Source organism: Stomoxys calcitrans, chromosome 5, assembly GCF_963082655.1.
Source record: "Stomoxys calcitrans chromosome 5, idStoCalc2.1, whole genome shotgun sequence".
Lineage (NCBI taxonomy): Eukaryota > Metazoa > Arthropoda > Insecta > Diptera > Muscidae > Stomoxys > Stomoxys calcitrans.
The window spans coordinates 60,311,427-60,329,764 of record NC_081556.1 but is presented as its reverse complement, the minus strand read 5'-3'; the positions used below and the strand labels follow the sequence as shown (position 1 = coordinate 60,329,764).

The 18,338-nt window shown below is 37.9% G+C and overlaps 1 protein-coding gene across 3 annotated transcripts in view; it reads right to left on the bottom strand.

The window, feature by feature from the left end:
• Window positions 1-18,338, bottom strand: part of LOC106088805 (nephrin) — a 645,485-nt gene that overhangs the window by 342,525 nt on the left and 284,622 nt on the right. For all 3 annotated transcript variants that reach the window (XM_059368456.1, XM_059368454.1, XM_059368455.1), the window contains exons 7-8: window positions 11,705-11,872; window positions 11,353-11,484 (exon numbers count right to left, since the gene is read on the bottom strand). In XM_059368456.1, the coding sequence (XP_059224439.1) occupies window positions 11,353-11,484; window positions 11,705-11,872 (300 nt within the window). The remainder of the gene's footprint in view (window positions 1-11,352; window positions 11,485-11,704; window positions 11,873-18,338) is intronic.

The window sequence follows — 18,338 nt, the reverse complement described above, 5'->3', positions numbered from 1 at the left end:
GTTAGGATTTTCATGCATTAGTATTTGACAGATCACGTGGGATTTCAGACATGGTGTCAAAGAGAAAGATGCTCAGTATGCTTTGACATTTCATCATGAATAGACTTACTAACGAGCAACGCTTGCAAATCATTTTCAGTGAATGGGCCCTAGAAAAGTTGGCAGAAAATCCGCTTTTTTATCGACAAATTTTGTTCAGCGATGAGGCTCATTTCTGGTTGAGTGGCTACGTAAATAAGCAAAATTGCCGCATTTGGAGTGAAGAGCAACCAGAAGCCGTTCAAGAACTGCCCATGCATCCCGAAAAATGCACTGTTTGGTGTGGTTTGTACGCTGGTGGAATCATTGGACCGTATTTTTTCAAAGATGCTGTTGGACGCAACGTTACGGTGAATGAACACATTTCGAACCGAACACTGATTTTGGTAATAAAATTCAATGATTTGCAAGCGTTGCTCGTTAGTAAGTCTATTCATGATGAAATGTCAAAGCATACTGAGCATCTTTCTCTTTGACACCATGTCTGAAATCCCACGTGATCTGTCAAATACTAATGCATGAAAATCCTAACCTCAAAAAAATCACCCTTTATAAACCGATCTTGGGTCATGACTTCTTGAGCCTCTAGAGGGCGCAATTCTTATCCGATTTGAATGAATTTTGGCACTACGTGTTTTGTTATAATATCCAACAACTGTGCCAAGTATGGTTCAAATCGGTCCATAACCTGATCTAGCTGCCATATAAACCGATCTTGGGTCTTGACTTCTAGAGCATCTAGAGAGCTCAATTCATATCCGATTTGAATGAATTTTGGCACGACGTGTTTTGTTATGATATCCAACAACTGTGCCAAGTATGGTTCAAATCGGTCTATAACCTGATATAGCTGTCATATAAACCGATCTGGGATCTTGACTTCTTGAGCCTCTAGAGGTCGCAATTATTATCCGATTTGCCTGAAATTTTGTACGACGGATTCTCTCATGACCATCAACATACGTGTTTGTTATGGTCTGAATCGGTCTATAGCCCGATACAGCTCCCATATAAATCGATCTCTTTATTTTACTTCTTGAGCCCCCAAAGGGCGCAATTCTTATTCGAAGTGGCTGACATTTTACACAGGCCTCCAACATATAATTTAATTGTGGTCCGAACCGGACCATATCTTGATATAGCTCTAAGAGCAGAGCATATTTTCTCTGTTATCCTTTTTTTTGCCTAAAAGGAGATGCCGGAAAAGAACTCGACAAATGCGATCCATGGTGGAGGGTATATGAGATTCGGCCCGGCCGAACTTAGCACGCTTTTGCTTGTTTTAAATTATTTTTTTACTTAAAACTAAGCATTTAAAGACGCTCTTAATTGTAAGGCCATTTTAGACTTTTGCATTTTATAACAAGGCGAAAGGTTATGGAGTTATTAACCTGGCGTTTAAAATAAAAAAAAATCCTTAATATCAAGGAAAATATATTTCTATATATATATAACTTCTAGCGGGCGCAGCTCTTAACAGATTTGGCCGAAATTTTCTCCAATGGCTTCTGCCTAATATAGCTCCCATATTAACCCGTCTCACAATGAACACCTAGACAGCGCGATTTTAGTCCGACTTAACAGAAGCGACTATGATAAAATTTTCAATTGATTTTTTTAATTTTTATAAATATGAATTTTAAATTTTAAATATATAAATTCCTTCTTTAGTAAAATACAGCAATAGCTGAAGATGTTCTAAACAAAAAAAAAAAACCTGTAGCACAACAACCCTGGCGTAGCCCTTGGCAACTGGATATTTGTCTCTTCCAAGGACACTTATCGATTGAAGCAAGCTATTTTTGGAATGCTTAACGTCAAAGCAATTAATCTTGAATAAATAGTCCAAACAAATTCAGCGGAATATATCAACTTCTTGGACAAAAATTTGTAGAAAAATATTTTTCATGCAACGTCTAAATAATCATCGCCGAAAAAATCTTATGATGAGACATAACTTGCTGTACATTGATTGTAATAAAATTGGATTTTAAGCACTTCCACACACACACAAGTACACAAATACAATATCGTGAAAAGTTTCTGTCGACCCTCATGAATAGAAAACCAACAAATATTCTACAAAAGTCCAAATACTTATCTAATTGCCTTCGACCAACTTTAGTTAGATGAAATGTAGCAGTGACTTCGAAGTGAACTTGAGTTAATGCTTTCGACTTTATTTTCAAAGAAAACCTAATTAGAATGTTTTTGGAAATTTGTTTATTTAGTTAATCGTATAATTAACTTAATAATGTTCGACAACTGCCATCCATGGCACTATGAATTTATTGTTCATGATTGGCAATCATGGTAAGTGGGGTGCTAGCATAGAACGCCTCTGTTAAGGAATAAATATTAAAGCAAACTTTTGGTTATACAAACTGATTGATTTGCCTACATTTAAACGATTTAAGGAGCTCCTATCATATGAATCCACCCATTGAAATGTTACAGTACTTGATGTTCAAAGCACTTGAAACTGACGCAACATTTTATCTCAATGTTGAAATAAACACCATCACCCAAACTAACATCTGCTTCACATAGCAAATGAACAAAGGCGGTTTCATTAGCATGTACCCGGCCAAGGCGGGGTTCCTTTTTGCGCAACAGTGTTTGCAAAACAGCCAACAAATCCAACTTCCCATCCCAGTTTTAAAGTAACACGGGACAACTGCACCAGCAAGATGGCTTGTTGTAATGGCGACAAAATTAAAAGTGGGGAAAATGACAACAATGTTGCCGATATTATGACAACTGTGCCATTTATGATACAAATATTGCTTATTGCCATCCGAGATCCTGCTGTGATAATTTGCTCTTGTTTTATTACTGGCTTTTCTATTCATTTACTCCAAAGTCACCCGCCCCCAACGCAATTGCTTCTTGGCACAACCGCCCACTCTATGACTCTCCGTCCCTCCGTCTGCATACGATGTTGTCACACGTACACCAACAAGTACGCACACGTAGAACTGACAAACGTACATAGGGAGTACAGACGAAGGAGCCACATCACACTGTGACACTTAGCCAAGTGCAAAACTAAAACACTGCTCTATTTAATAAGCAAACAATGAAAGCGTCAAAGCCCAGGGGAGAAAAAAGGATGGAAAATGCCATTTCCAGGAGATGGAACGACAACTAGTGGAACACATCTCAACCCTTTGCCTATAAGGAGAGAAAAAAAATAGAAAATATAATGAAAACAAAATAAAATAAAACACCAGAAAAACAACAACAACAACACACTACCGATGCCATTGTACACAGATTTAAGCCTTATTATGAACGGATCTTTTTTTGTTCTTGTTTTTGTGCGATTCGTTTCTTATTCTGCATTAGAGTATGTGTGACAAAATTTTTTACGCCTAATCAACGTTGGAACTTCATTAGAGCCCTCAAAAACTGTAAACGTAAAACGAGAGGAAAAAGCCAACAAAAATAACAAAACACAAATGGGGGCTTAAGTGTTTAGGAGAAGTGATAATAAAAAAAAGGCTCGCCCCAGAAAAAAAGTCGTAAAAGGAATATAAATCTCAAATATATTCGACTGCTGACATACCCTACTTGAATGTCAAGAATCGATGTGGATATTCACATCGAATTTAGTTACTCAAAAATTTTACAGCACTAAGGGGAAAGAGAGCGAACTTCAGGGAACTTTCATATATTTTTGTGAATATTTAATGAAATTCTTCTAAATTATATCGTTCATTTTATCCGTCTGTCGAAATCACACATCACAGCGGTCGAACACGTAAAACTAGCCGCTCGAAATTGTGCACATATACTTGCTATGATAATCTCATACAAAACCACATTTTGTTAAGCTCCTGGAGAAATTTGTTAGTACAAACTGCAAAAATGTTTGCTGTAACAACAACACTTTTGATTAAAAATAGACAGCAGTAATTTTCTGCTAAAACAGCAGACATATTTTGATTTTTTCAGATGAAAACAATTTGAAAATACCTTTAAAATTTTTTCGATATTTTTAAATCTTATCTTTTAGGGGTATATGGTGTACAGTTTTGTCAAATTTTCTATCATATGGAGGGAACTGCAAAAGGGTGCGACTGGTGAACTAAAAGAGTGAAGAATAGCTTATTAAATAGACTCAAAGGACTAAATATCATACTCGCATCATTTTTGAATGATGCGAGTACGATTTTGAAAACTAAGTCTTCAAATTAAGTTATATTTTTCCTTAAAATTCCTCGGAGGCCGCCGTGGCGCAGAGGTTAACAGGTCCGCCTATGATGCCGAACGCCTGGGTTCAAACATCGGCGTAAACCTCAGAAAAATTTTCATTGATGGTTATCCCCTTACTCATGCAGACTACATTTGCCAAGTATCCTGCCATGTTAAAACTTCTATACCAGTTGGTGTCGCTATCCGGTACGCCGTTCGGATTTGGCATAAAAAATGAAGCCCCTTATCAAAGCTAGAGGACAAAATGGGCCTGGGGTCTACATTGAGAATCCAGATCTGTTTTCTATTGCCTGACCCGAATACCGTCTTGCAGGCGGAGATCTGGGCGATAACGGAATGCATGAGGTGGTTTAATATTAACGCGAGGATGTCGTTTATGAACATCTATATGGACAGGAAATTTGGCCACGATAGGAAACCTGGAAGGCAGGGAAGAGGTTTCCGATTGAATACCTGAGACGACACTTAAGGTCGAGTGCGAGGCACTGCTGTCAGCGGCACAGTGTTGGACTGGCTGAATCCTAGTATTGCCATCATGTTACACGGATGAATCAAAGCTAGAGGACAGGGTCGGGAGACTACATTGAGAACCTAGGGACTGGTTCTCAATGTCGAGTATGAACATATTTATGGGCAGTAAAATGGTCATAGGACGGTGAGGTCACGAACAGTCTTGCAGTGGAGGAAGGAGATTAACGTAAAATTTCGCATAGTTTGGATGCCGGGCCATAACGGGGAGTAAGGGCAATGAAAAGGCAGACGATTTGGCGGCGAAGGCCAGAGAACTGCCGTCAATAAACTTGGTTAGCCCGAAGCCTTTCGGGTCGACGCAGTCCGAGTTAAGGGCGTGGTCGACGAACGCGTATGCAACACTGTGAAACTGCGAAACAGTCGGTAGGACGACAGAAATGCCATGGGAAGATCCAAATCGTGAGAAGACGAGGTAATTACTGAAAGAAGTAGGAAGGAGGTCAGTATAGCTTTTAGTATCATAACGAGACGCATACGAGCTTACTAATGCAAAATCGGTGCGGCAAGTGATAACATGTGTAGCATGTTGCCACTTTGAATGTGGGGAAATATGATGAGACGTTGCAGCATTTCCTATGAAATTGCCCGCTTTTCAACCAAACCTAACTTAAAAATTAACTTCTTGCTCTTGATATAGTCTACCTGAAAGTTATCGCAGCTTCTGCAGAAATCGTTATATGCAATCTTTAATCCACCAGCATGTTTTCCATTCACTCTGGGATAATTAAATGGTATGTTGTTTGAGGCATACCCACAGATTCCAAATCCCATGGAATGTGTAAGGTAAAGTTGTGTAAAGTAGTTCTCACATTAATGCCTGCCGGGCTGTCTGAGAAGATATTTATGCTAATAGGGGTTGGTATTCCATTCTACTTTCGGAATAGTCGCTGACATTTTTCATTTTTCCGCGTAATTTGACAGCAATTAAATGTTTTTGTTTTTGTCTGCACTTATGTTTTTCTCTATTTAATTTATTTTTTCGCAAATAAATGAAGAAAAACGAACCATTGAAACCAATAAAACATACAAAAATGATGGCGACAATGGTTTCAAGTGTTGCCACTTTGATTTTTTTTTTGCCATTTTCCTTACTATTATCAGAGTACTACTTTTCCGCTTATTTTTCGCCAACGTTTCGCCGGTGTTTTTTTTTTAGTGTTTGACATCATTCCGTTTGAAAAGCTGAATAGAATACTCAGCTTAAGGCTTAAACACGCTACAGTGGTCGTGTAACCCACTCTAGTTCGAAAACATCCGAACTGATCACAACGTAGCTTCATCCAGGGATATAGTAGTTCCAAACAGTTCTATCAGGAGTAGTGGTAAAGTACTGTCTATCAAATACCTGCTCAAGCAATGTAGTAATCAACACTGCCCGGAACATCTGGCATTTTATCTAGTGTAATACAAAGATAAAGTGGTCACAGCAATTCGTCTAGCCACGATGTCCAGAATTCATGCATCAGATAGTGTCGTCTCCAGTGCGGCTGTGACGCACAAAGAGGCCATCTTTTGGGTTCAAAAGAAATTTTTTTTTTACCATTTTCTGTCAGATACAATAACATACTATTAATGGCTATATTCCGAAGTAGAGGTGACAGTACACCTCTCTGAGGTGTCCTACTGCTGACACATCTATGTAGATCTGCAGATCCCAAGCCTGTCGTAATGTATCTTTTTTAGTAAGTAATTTATAATAAATTGTCTTATGGTAGTATTGGTATCTAGAAACTTCAGCTGCCATACGATAAACGTATGTTATATTAGTCATGAGGCGAGTTAAAAAAGTCGTAATTGTTTCTTGACACACAATTGACAATTTACTTACAAGTAAATTCATGTTTGATGTTAATATTAAGAGACCGATATTCAGTTTGCCGATGAGCGACAGAAAAATTTGCAATAAATCCTGTAGGGTGCCCAAGAAAAACAAAACTTTGTAAATTGTAATGGAAGCATCTCAAAATGTAAAAAGGGTAGATATTGTTTTAATGATTTCATTTAAGTACACGCAAATACAAAAGTGGGAGGGAGGTAAGTGGAAAATGTTAGATCCAGGGACAGAGAAGGATACGCGTTGAATGTCGTCGCTTTGATGGGAATATGAGGTAGGATAGCTGTCAGGGGAGGTTGTACACAACTCATCTCATTTACGGACATTTTGATAGACATAGCAGCAATTAGCTTCAGCAATTTTATCCTTCTCCATAAAGTGGAACAACGACAATGGATTGTGTAAGCTCAATGTAGGGATTGTTGCTTGGAAGTTCGCTTCATTATTTCAAAGGATGGTGGATTGGTTGGGAGGATGACTGGATAAAACTGCTGTCATTGCAATTATAACTGAACATTACAATGCCTTCCCTTCTTTGTCCTCCACGATTTCATTTTTGCTTTCAATGTAGATGGCCAATAGTGGTTTACTGTTAGTCATTATGAGAAGATCGAATGTTAGCGTACAAAAACTGTAGAGAAATACTATTTCATACATTTTGTTGTTCGCATGAAATAAATGTTTAATTTAATTTCGAATAGTCACAGCTATGTTTGTTCTTTGAGTTTATGACATATTGAAAGATATATATGTGCGAATAGTTTCGATAGCTTTGCACATTAAGATTGAAATGATTTTTTCAAGTATATTTTCTCCAAATGCTGAACCAATTTGAAAACTGCGACTTTTTCTTAAATATGTGCTATTTAAACTAGAAGTTGGAAAGTTGAAAACTGAAAAGAAAAAGTCAGTTCCAGATAGCCTATAGCTGTAAAGATTCAAGAAGTCAAATCAGGAGACTGGTTAGCGTAGGAATTACATCAGGAATCAAAATCTATTTGGATCATGTTTGGCATTGATATATACATACATCGTGAAATTATTCAGTCAATCAAGAAGTCAAATATATTTAATGCGAATTATTTCCACGAAGCGGCTAGAAACAATCTTACTATCGGCAAAGTAAAATTTTTTTGGAAGATTGAACAAAAATAAGCGATCCAACACTGAAAGTATCCAAAAGATACATTGCGCCTATAGAGGGCGCAATTTTCATCTGATTGGGCTAACATTTTGTACAATGATTTCTTTCATCACTTCTAACTGACTTTAATAAATTTAGTTATATTCGTTCTGTGAATTGATATTGCTTCTATATAAATCGATCTCCTGATTTTTACCTCTCATTTTCTTTTGAAATATAGGTGATGGCTCTATTAAGCTCTATTAAGAAGGCATATCGGAATGACTCGGTTTATATGGGGCATGTACACTCATAAAAAAAAGTTTTCTGAATATAGCAAACACTGTTTCCAGACTGCCAGTAGTTAGTTTTACTGCTATTACAGTAGTATATCTGCAATTTCCAAACAGCAGGCTGACTGCAGTAAAGTCATCTACTTAATGAAAATGACTGCTGCCTTAATTATGATGGGGTTGTTCAATGCAGAGTAAACCAAAATAAAATAAAAAAAAACTGAAAGAGATGATTTTAATTTTTGGAAAAAGTAAAATTAAAGGATTTGCATGATCTCAGCCCCAAGTGATATAGTGATGTGGTTATTGTGCTTACTATCAGCAATGGATAATAAACGAGGGACAAAATGATGTACCTATTATTCGTATATCAGATAGGAACCCCAAAAATGGAATGGCACAGACAGATTGAAGGAAGTTTCATGAAGGAGATATTTATGAGTAGGCAAACGTAGATGTAGGCGTTGCGATCAATGCAGCATAGTGAAAAATAATTGGGTTAGCTAGAAACGGAAATGGTTGTCTCAGTGGATGTATACTTTTCATAACCTTTTTTTTATAAAATTTCAAATAAGTTGCCACGATAGTCAAATAAGCATTAGCAGCGTAAAAAAAATTTTGTGAGCGAATTAAGTCAAGATTTAACTTGACGAGTCCTTACAAGCCGCAATTTTTTTCCCATTTGGCTGAAATTTTGCGTATAGTGTTCTGCTAAGACTTGCAATAACTGTACCAAGTACAGTTCAAATCGGTCTATAACCTGATGTAGCTCCCATATAAACGGATCTCCCGATTTGATTTGGGTCTTGACTTCTTGAGTTTCTAGAGGGCGAAATTCTTATCCGATTTGGCTGAAATCCGCTGTCCAACAATTGTGCTAAGTATGGTTCAAATCGGTTAATAACATGATATAGATGCCATATAAACCGATCTCCCGATTAGACGTCTAGAGCTTCTAGAGGACGCAATTGTTATCAAATTTGCTCGACATTTTCCATATGTCGTTTGAGTATGTTTTCCAATAACTGGTCTAATCGGTTGATAACCTGATATAGCTGGCATTTAAACCGATTTCCCAATTTGACTTTTTGGGCCTTTGGAGGGCGGTGTTTTTCTATGACTTCTAACAACCATGACAAGTACGATCTGTATTGATTGATAACTTTATATAGCACATATATATATATGAAAAATTCTTCTAGTCTTCTTCCAAAAAATTAAAATCTTATCTTCCATTTTATTTTAGTTTTTGTCTCCTCCCAACAATCCTATCATGAAATAAGCAGCAGTAATTTTCAGCAAAGATCTGACTTTTCAGCAATCAGACTGCTATTCGAAGATTACAAACATTTAGCTATGACAGCAGAACTACCTGGAATAGAAGCAAAATTAATTTCTAACAGTCAGAACACAATGTTGGCTATTATCAGCTGAATATTTTCTATGAGTGTAGGAGTGATCATAGATACAGGAGCGTACTGAGAAGGTTCATGAATGTTGGGCACTATGTACATGGGCCGTTAACTCGAGATGGAACCTGAATCCGAAAGTAGTCCACTGGCACTGGTTGACAGAGTGAGCCTAGGGGTCTATATTGAGAATCCGACAGCAGTCGGAGCTCGGCCGATCATGAAATGCGGGAGGTAGAATCGCGTTAACGAGAGAACGGTAAGGTCACTTACATTGTTGTAGTGTAAACAGATTAATGCATGATCCACATCGTTTGATTGCCGATCCATAGCGGGGGAAGGGGAAATGAGAGAACATGATATCTGGCCATGTATGTCAGAGGACTGCCATCAGTAAATTTGGTGAATCCGACGCATATCAATGCAACGCAGTCCGAAGTAAGGACGTGGGTGACGGACGCGAAATTTCAAAAGGGGCACAAAAAGTGGCATTCATTGAAAAAAGTACCATCATTTTTCTGTAAAAGTGGCGCACTCTATATAGACGCAAAGTTTAGTTAAGCTGAATTGTATACGTCGTTCACTGTGTATTACAAGTTTCCTGGACGATTTCTCTTACTTTTAGGACCATGGACCATGGTTATTGAAAGACATAATAGCATATCATAGTATATAGACAATTTCAGTCAAAGTAAATAAGAAACTAGGGCTCAAGATTTAAACTAGAAGCTGGATTTAAAGCAATAACAAGCATTTGATTGGGGGTATTTGATGCAGATTCAACCATTTCCAATGGATTTTTTTGACCGTACTCGGCAAGGATGTAAATTGCAAATTGTCCACGAGCATACTATCAAGGAACAGAGACCAAACTTTTCACACATCAATGAGTGCTGTCCAAATAATAAACAATAAACTAATGTGGAAAAAATGTCAGCGGTGGTTATCCCTTACAAATGTCGCCTGCATGGGCCATTTGATACAGGAAGAACCTGTGGTAGATAGATGACAGTAGATGGTAGTAGATGACAGATATACCAAACAATTTACTTAACCTGGATATGGATTCGACACTTAGCTTTCAATGTCTTAAACGTTTGGAAGGAAGTAAAAGGCTTTTTAGGCTGTAGCTTAAGCTTAGCGCGCCAGGCCAACTAGTGTTTGGATAATAGTATATCTGTATATTTTGACTTAAGAATGAAGAAGACAATTAACAAATATGATAATTAATAAGCACTTGGATTATTTTGAATCCGTTTGTGCTTTATGTTCGCCATACTTTAACTAAGGTGTCCTCTAATGTTCACTTTCTCTTTAGCGCTCATATGGTATTGGCAAGTTGATGTTATTGACTTACAATGCAATACGTTTCCCTTGACATATTTTGCTAGGACTCCAATATCAACCAAATTGTCAGGGTGTGTGTGTGTGGGTGATAACTACCTAAGCAAGCTTTCATCTGGGAGTAATTATTACCTAAGTATTCGGCAACTGCAGAATGCACGTCACACGGATGAATGGATTACAAATTAATTATGCGCATACATGCGAAGGACTTAAGCTGCGCAAGTACTGCGTAAGTGCCCGTCATCTACTACCACCAAGGATGGATAAGCGACAAAGCTCTGATGTGAAAATGGATTTAGTGGATATAATGGATGGATGGCTATGCCATGTTGTTCTTATGAGACGGATAAGAGGGAGGAGACACTCACAGTAATTGAAATTTTCAGACCAAACGCAGGAGAAAGGAATTGCCATATCTCTTGGGTGGTTTTATTATGCAAATGTGGCGAGAATATTTTGTTGGGAAAAAATAAAACAAATTTTACTTTGTTTGCAGTCGCTTTGATTGTTCCTCTCTTAGACTTAGACGTAGACTTGGAGCAATGTAGGTGTACTTACATAAAACATTAACTGTATGTGTGGAGACAACATTCTCCGTAAGCTGCATGTTGAGACCGTGACAGATGACAACCAGTGAGCGTTTGTTGGGCTCAACAACGGCCGTGATATTTGAAATAGTAATCCAGCCACCTTAAAGAAACAAAACAGAATGATAATTAGAGAGAGGGAGAGTAATACATAAATTTAATTTTATATAATTATATAAATGAAATCATATATTCATATTCTTCGACTTCGTCTTCGTCATCATCATCAGCATCATCCACATCAGATGTATTTTAGATGTGTAACATTGCTTAGGATGTCCAACAAAATGGATAATGGTCCCTAAAGGACAGAGGATACTCACCTTCGGGACTGACCATGGTGCGTGACGTTGCATTACGTATCTGGCGACCTCCGACCATCCATTTGATCTCCGCAGGTGGATTAGAGGGAGCTGTGGTACATGTGAGTGGGACCACATCGCCCACCCGGGCTTCGTTGTTACCCGATATGGAGACATGTGTGGGGGCAACTGCAAACAGAGAGTCATGCAAAATGAAAGATTTAATAAAATGCCTCCATTATTATAAGAAGTAAGGAGTACATGTGATAAGTAAAAAAACACGTAATAAATTTGTATATTTTATAATTTATATTCCATAAATTCATTAATATTTTAACAGCATCATAAACCTGGCCAGATGCTTTGTTTATTTAAAATACAGGCACGTCCGCTCAGCCAAGCCGCCATCCTTCCACATTGGTGTGGGCAGACACATATATACATAGCTACCGATTGTCCCGCACGAAATACAACAACAACAACAACCCACATCTGCTAGATTGCTATTCCTTTTGTGTAGAGTCATTACTTTGATTTATGATGAAGATCTAAATGTACAGCCTACTCTTCTCACCCATAACCTTGCAGGCTGCTGGATATGTAAGACTGACTGTTGAATACAGATTACCAGAATGTGGGACCCTGTGTTGTTGACTTAATAAAATGATTTGGCTACAACAAAATAAGTTGTTATCATATCAGATACGAGTAAAATTATTCATGAGAAGCGACATTGAAAGACCTGGCCATCTGAATGAGCTCTAATTAATGTCTATAAAATAAAAATGTCTCTTTGCTAGCATCTTTGAGTCAAAGCCCTTTGAAATCCAAAGCCACATAATGTTCTCAAAGGCTATTTCAACTATCCCAGAGCAGAACATATATCTGCCACCACATACATAGCTCAAGGACGCAATGCAACAGTAACACATGTAGAAGAAGAACAACCATGTATTAAAGAGATTTAAATCTCTCAATTGGCATTTATGAATCAAATAAAGCAATTGCTCCTACCCAATATTCCATAAATCGTGTGGAACACTTCTGGTGTTTGGTCTTCTATACAAAGATCATTAAACACCCAACGTTTAGGAGGTGTAGGTGCCATTAGGTGAATTCTAATGGATTTATTAAAAAGGAAACGAATTAAATATCAGAAATTTTCAATAATTAATTTGTAAAGAGCAAAATACATACAAATGTATCTTTTTATTGGAGCGTCGGGAAAATATTTGGAAAACGCCGCAATTTGTTTCATCGTATGTTAGGTTAAGTTTAAGTGGTAATCTGCCATCAGACTCACTTAGATGTTTTCGTCCATTGTGAAACCACAGGAACAGGAAAAGGAAGATGCTTTTTAGTTCCTACCGTTGAACCATCCAGAACCATTCACATCAGCTAAATCAGACTACTTCTTACAGAAATAAGAACCTAAAGTGGGACTCTTTCTGACTGCCACATAGCATTGAAGTGTTCATAACCCCCATTTTGTGGCAATCTGCCTTTCGTTGCCGGATTCGGGTCTGATCCGGAAGACTTGGCATACATGCCGCTAGATGCAAAGATTCCAGTTCCACTGGAAATTGTAAGGTAGTTGCAAGCTCGTCTGCTTTACAATCACCCAGAAAAGGTGAATTTCAAACTGTTCCGCCATCCCGTTGAGAGATCTACGACAGTCGAGGGCGGTTTTTGAATTCAGATATGCGTTCTCCAGGGATTTAATGACTGCCTGGATGTCTGAGAAAATATTTGTGCCAATCGGCGTTGTGACATTATATCTTAGCCTTTCCACCTACTCTTTGATTGCAAGGATCTCCATTTGATACACACTGCAGTGGTAAGGTAATATTCTCAAAATTACTAGTTCTTGTTCTTCAGAGTACGCCCCAAACCCCCCTGTTCTTTAGTTTGGTGGCCTTCAAAAGCTTCTTTATCCATTCTGACAACATGGCCTAGTCAGTGCAACCGTTGTATTTTGACGCGTTTTACTATGTTAACGTCATACAATTCGTGGTTCATATGACGCCGATACTCTCCATCAATGCAAACTGGTCCATAAATTTTACGAAGAATCTTTCTCCCAAACGCTAAAAGTACTACCTCATCGGCTTCCACAAGTACCCCATGCTTCGGAGCCTTACAACAGCACGGGTAATATCAGTGTCTTGTACAGGGCTTTGTGGTAGTTGATATAATCCACTATGTCTTATCCCCATTTACTGCCAAACCCACTTTCCTCAATTCTCTTTCGATTCGATTTCATAGGCTGCAATTGTTTCTTCCGATGACGGACCCATAATATTGATATCGTCGGCAGATGCGAGTACCATATGTTCTTTTGTGAGTAGAGTGCTATGCCTGCTTCTCGTATAATCTTCTCCAGCAGAATTATAACGGCTCTGATTAGTTTTAACTTGGCAAAATTAATATGGCAGGATACCTCAAATATTCACAAATGTAAGGAGATAACCAACGCTGAAAAAATTTCTGATGGTAACGCCGGAATTTGAACCCAGGCGTTTGGCGTTATAGAGCGGTCATGGTAACTTCTGCGACACCCTGGCCTCCATCACATTGAATCCTATTACCGAAAGCAATTCTACTCAAGGTTGGTGTATATTCATAATCTGTTGTTACGTCAGATCACCCATTTTTGCACAAACTCGGCGAGAGCAATGATGCATGAACGAGTATCAACGTCAGCAATCGGAAAGTTATAAGGCAGCTACAGCTTCGAATTTAATTTTTCTAATAACATTTCAATGTGTAAGAATGATAAGTGACAGACACACACTTGTGCAAGCAAGACACTTTCACACATACACACACTTGCCCTGCAAACAGTTTGCATAATTTTGGAAGAGTGTTCGTCTCCGCGATGAAAAAAAAAATCTTCTACTTCTTCTTACTCAATTTTTCTTCCGTTTGACCGACGAAAAACTCACTGGGCAATCAATTCCGTGTGCGGAAGTTTTAGTGTTATAATTGCGATTGCTTTTACTTTAATACTCCGGCTTGTATAGGATTATGTTATTCTATGTTTTGTTTGAGTGGACAACTTTCGCAGAACACTCTTCCAGAAGATTCGTCTTGAAGACACAACTCATTAGGATGGGGGAGTCGTCTACAACTCTAAGGCGAGCTTTCCCGCTATCGTAATCTTCAACTAAAAGATGCGCGAAAGATTATTTGACAATCGAAAATGTTTGCAGGGTACACAAGACTGCAACCGAGCACACGCACAATCTCCCCATTCGCACTCATTCGCTCACTCAGGCACATATGACAGCTACTTTCTAATGTATGTGTGGCATCCTAATATTATCCTTTTTAATATTTCAATAAGTTGTGAAAGAGGATGAGGGCGAATAAACAAGCAAGCAAACAAACGAATAAAGACCCAAGCAACACGAAAATGAAGACGATGAAAAATAGAATGGAGTTAGAAAAAGAAAATAAATAAATACAACTAAAAGCAATATGTACCGCATTTCATATAAAAGTAACATAAATCTAAACTCACGCGTATGTCAGTACGTGTGCGTGAATATGCGAGAAAAGGACGACCGTATATATACATATAAAGACACCAGAATCGTAGGTGCGTGCCACGGATGTATGTATGTGTAGCAAAAGCCAAGTAAACAAAATAGGCAACATTAGGGATAGATAGATTATGTGGAACTCTACCATGAAGGCCCTTCTGTCGATGCAGTATAGCTCGAAGGAGTAAATTTGCGCATTTTCTTCTTATAAATGTAAAGGGGCCAATTTAGAAGATGCAACATCCATATAAATCGATTTACCTATTAAACTTCATGCGCCTCTAGAGGGCGTATCCGATTTGGTTGAAATTTTGCACGGTGATGTAAGTATAGTCGGTCTAATCGCCCCACTAGATACCCAGGGAGAAAAATGAAAAATTATTTTATTTGGCACCTATGTCAGGTCACAGACCCAACCTGATATAGGTGCCATATAAACCATTTTACTCCCTGGGTATCTAGTGGGGAGTAATTCTTATTTGATTTGGCTGAAACTATGACCTCTTCTATTATCTCCAATATCTATACCAGGTATGACTCAAATCGATCTATTACCTATTCTATTTAGCTCCTATATGAATATCTAAAAAAATCTAGTGGCAAAAAAATAATTAGTTTCACATTTTGTTTACGTTTAACGTACATGTTTTTATGGGATAAATTCTTGCGAGAATACCGGACAAATATAGCTTTTTTATACAGACAATACCTTTCATTCGTGATAAATATATTGTTATTCGGGGTTTCAACTAGATTTTCTTTAGGTAAAAGGTTCGCCACATGCCACTATGGACATGCACCTTAGCCAGTAATCGGCTTGTTGTGCGCTCTAAATACTAAAAAAAGTTGACCTCGAAAAAGAAAATCTAAGTAAGGAATTCCGTGCTTCTTACAAAATTCTTAATTGTTTTCCATGCCACGCCCCTAAGTTGGAACATGTCTGGTATTATATACCCACCTAAGTGCCGGTATCTGTTAGCCTCGAAAGCTGGACAATGACATAGAAAATGTTTCAACGTCTCATAGTCTTCATCGCATGCCCTACATATGCAGCTCCCTATGTACAATGATTTTATACCCACCACCATAGGATGGGGATATACTAATTAAGTCATTCCGATTACAACACCGATAAATATTCGTCTAAGATCCCATAAAGTATATATATTCTTGATCGTCTCGACGTTCTGAGTCGATCTAGCCATGTCCGCCCGTCTGTCAGTCGAAATCACGATAGCTATCGAACACGTAAAGCTATCCACTTAAAATTATGCACAGATACTTGATATTGACGTAGGTCGTTGGGGATTGCAAATAGACCATATGGGTTCAGATTTGGATAAAGCACCCATAAAAGCCGAACTCCCGATTTGACTTATTGAGCTCCTCCCTGGAAGCCGCAATTTTTTCCGATTTGGCTGAAATTTTGAATATAGTGTTTTGCTATGACTTTCAACAAGTGTGCCAAGTACGGCCCCAACCAGTCTATTACCTGATATAGCTCCCGATTTGATTTCTTGAGCCCCTGGAAGCCTCAATTTTCATATACTTACTTACTTTACTTTAATTGGCTATGACAGAATATTTCTTCCACTAGCCGAACGTAGAATAGCGTTCCAAGCGCCTCGATCTTCTGCGCTCATTCTAAAATCTCTGACACCAAGTTTCGAGGTGTCTCCCACAACTTGATCTTTCCATCGGGCTTTTGGTCTTCCCGGTTTGCGTGTACCACCGTGTTTGCCTTCAAAAGACTTCTTTGCTGGAGCTTCTTCATCCATTCTGACAACATGACCTAGCCAACGCAGCCGTTGTATTTTGATGCGTGTAACTATGCTATCGTCGTCATACAGCTCGTGGTTCATACGTCGCCTATATTCTCCGTTAACGCAAACTGGTCCATATATTTTACGAAGAATCTTTCTCTCAAATACTCCAAGCACTGTCTCATCTGCTTTCACAAGTACCCATGCTTCAGAACCATATAACAGCACGGGTAGTATCAGTGTCTTGTAAAGTGTAGTCTTCGTCTGTCGAGAGGTGGCCTTGTTTATAAACTGCTTACTTAGTCCAAAGTAGCATCTGTTTGCCAGTATTTATTTATTTTTTATTTTTATTGTTATTTCTTTTAAACTGTGATAATCTATAACAATTATAATGTTGTCTCAGCGCCATAAAGGCATAGTTGAGACATGCTGGCAGAATAATAACTATTCACAAAATATTCACAAATGTGTAATAATTTAAAGGATTAAATTAAATACTAATAAATAAATAATTTTACAATAAGATACATTAGCTTAGAAGCATCTGTAGTTTAGATTGCAAATATGCTTTCAAGTTTCTCTTGAATATCGGCAATGAGCCTGAGTTTTTTATAGTACTTGGTAAGTTATTATACATATAACTTCCCATATAGTTAATTCTCTGCTTTGTGGTTTCCAACCTGCATCGTACTACTTTCAAATTATCTCGGTTCCTAGTATTAATAACTGTAAGATTCTGCGAAAACTGTATAGTGCGATAGCCAATATTATTCAAAGACTTATACACGTAGATTAATGTCTGATATTGGTACAAAGCATGCACCGGAAGTACTGTTTTACAAATATCACTGTACAGATTTATTGTTGGGTAAGCTAGCGGTAAGTTAAAAGTTGCCTTTAAAGCCTTGTTTTGCATGCGTTGTAACGTTTTTAATACATTTGAATTTTTTGATCCATATAAAGCTGTCAAGTAATTGATATGACTTTGAACAAGTGATTGATATATCAATGATTTAGTCTTAGTGTCAAGGACGTACCTCATCTTATATAATATTCCAATAGCAGGAGCAATTTTATTCTTGACACAATTTATCTGCGCATCCCACGTGAGACTGTTTTGAAGGTTAACACCCAGATACCTCACATTATTAACCTCACTGACCTCGTTCCCATCAAAAAGAATGCTGAAAGAATTGTCGTTATGATACGAATGTGGTCTAAATCTAACCAATTTTGTTTTAGACACATTAAAACATAACTTATTAATGCGAACAAATTCAACAAGCAGCGATAAGTCATGTTCAATTGCAATTTTTAACGGTAGTGCCTGCCTATAAGGATACAAAA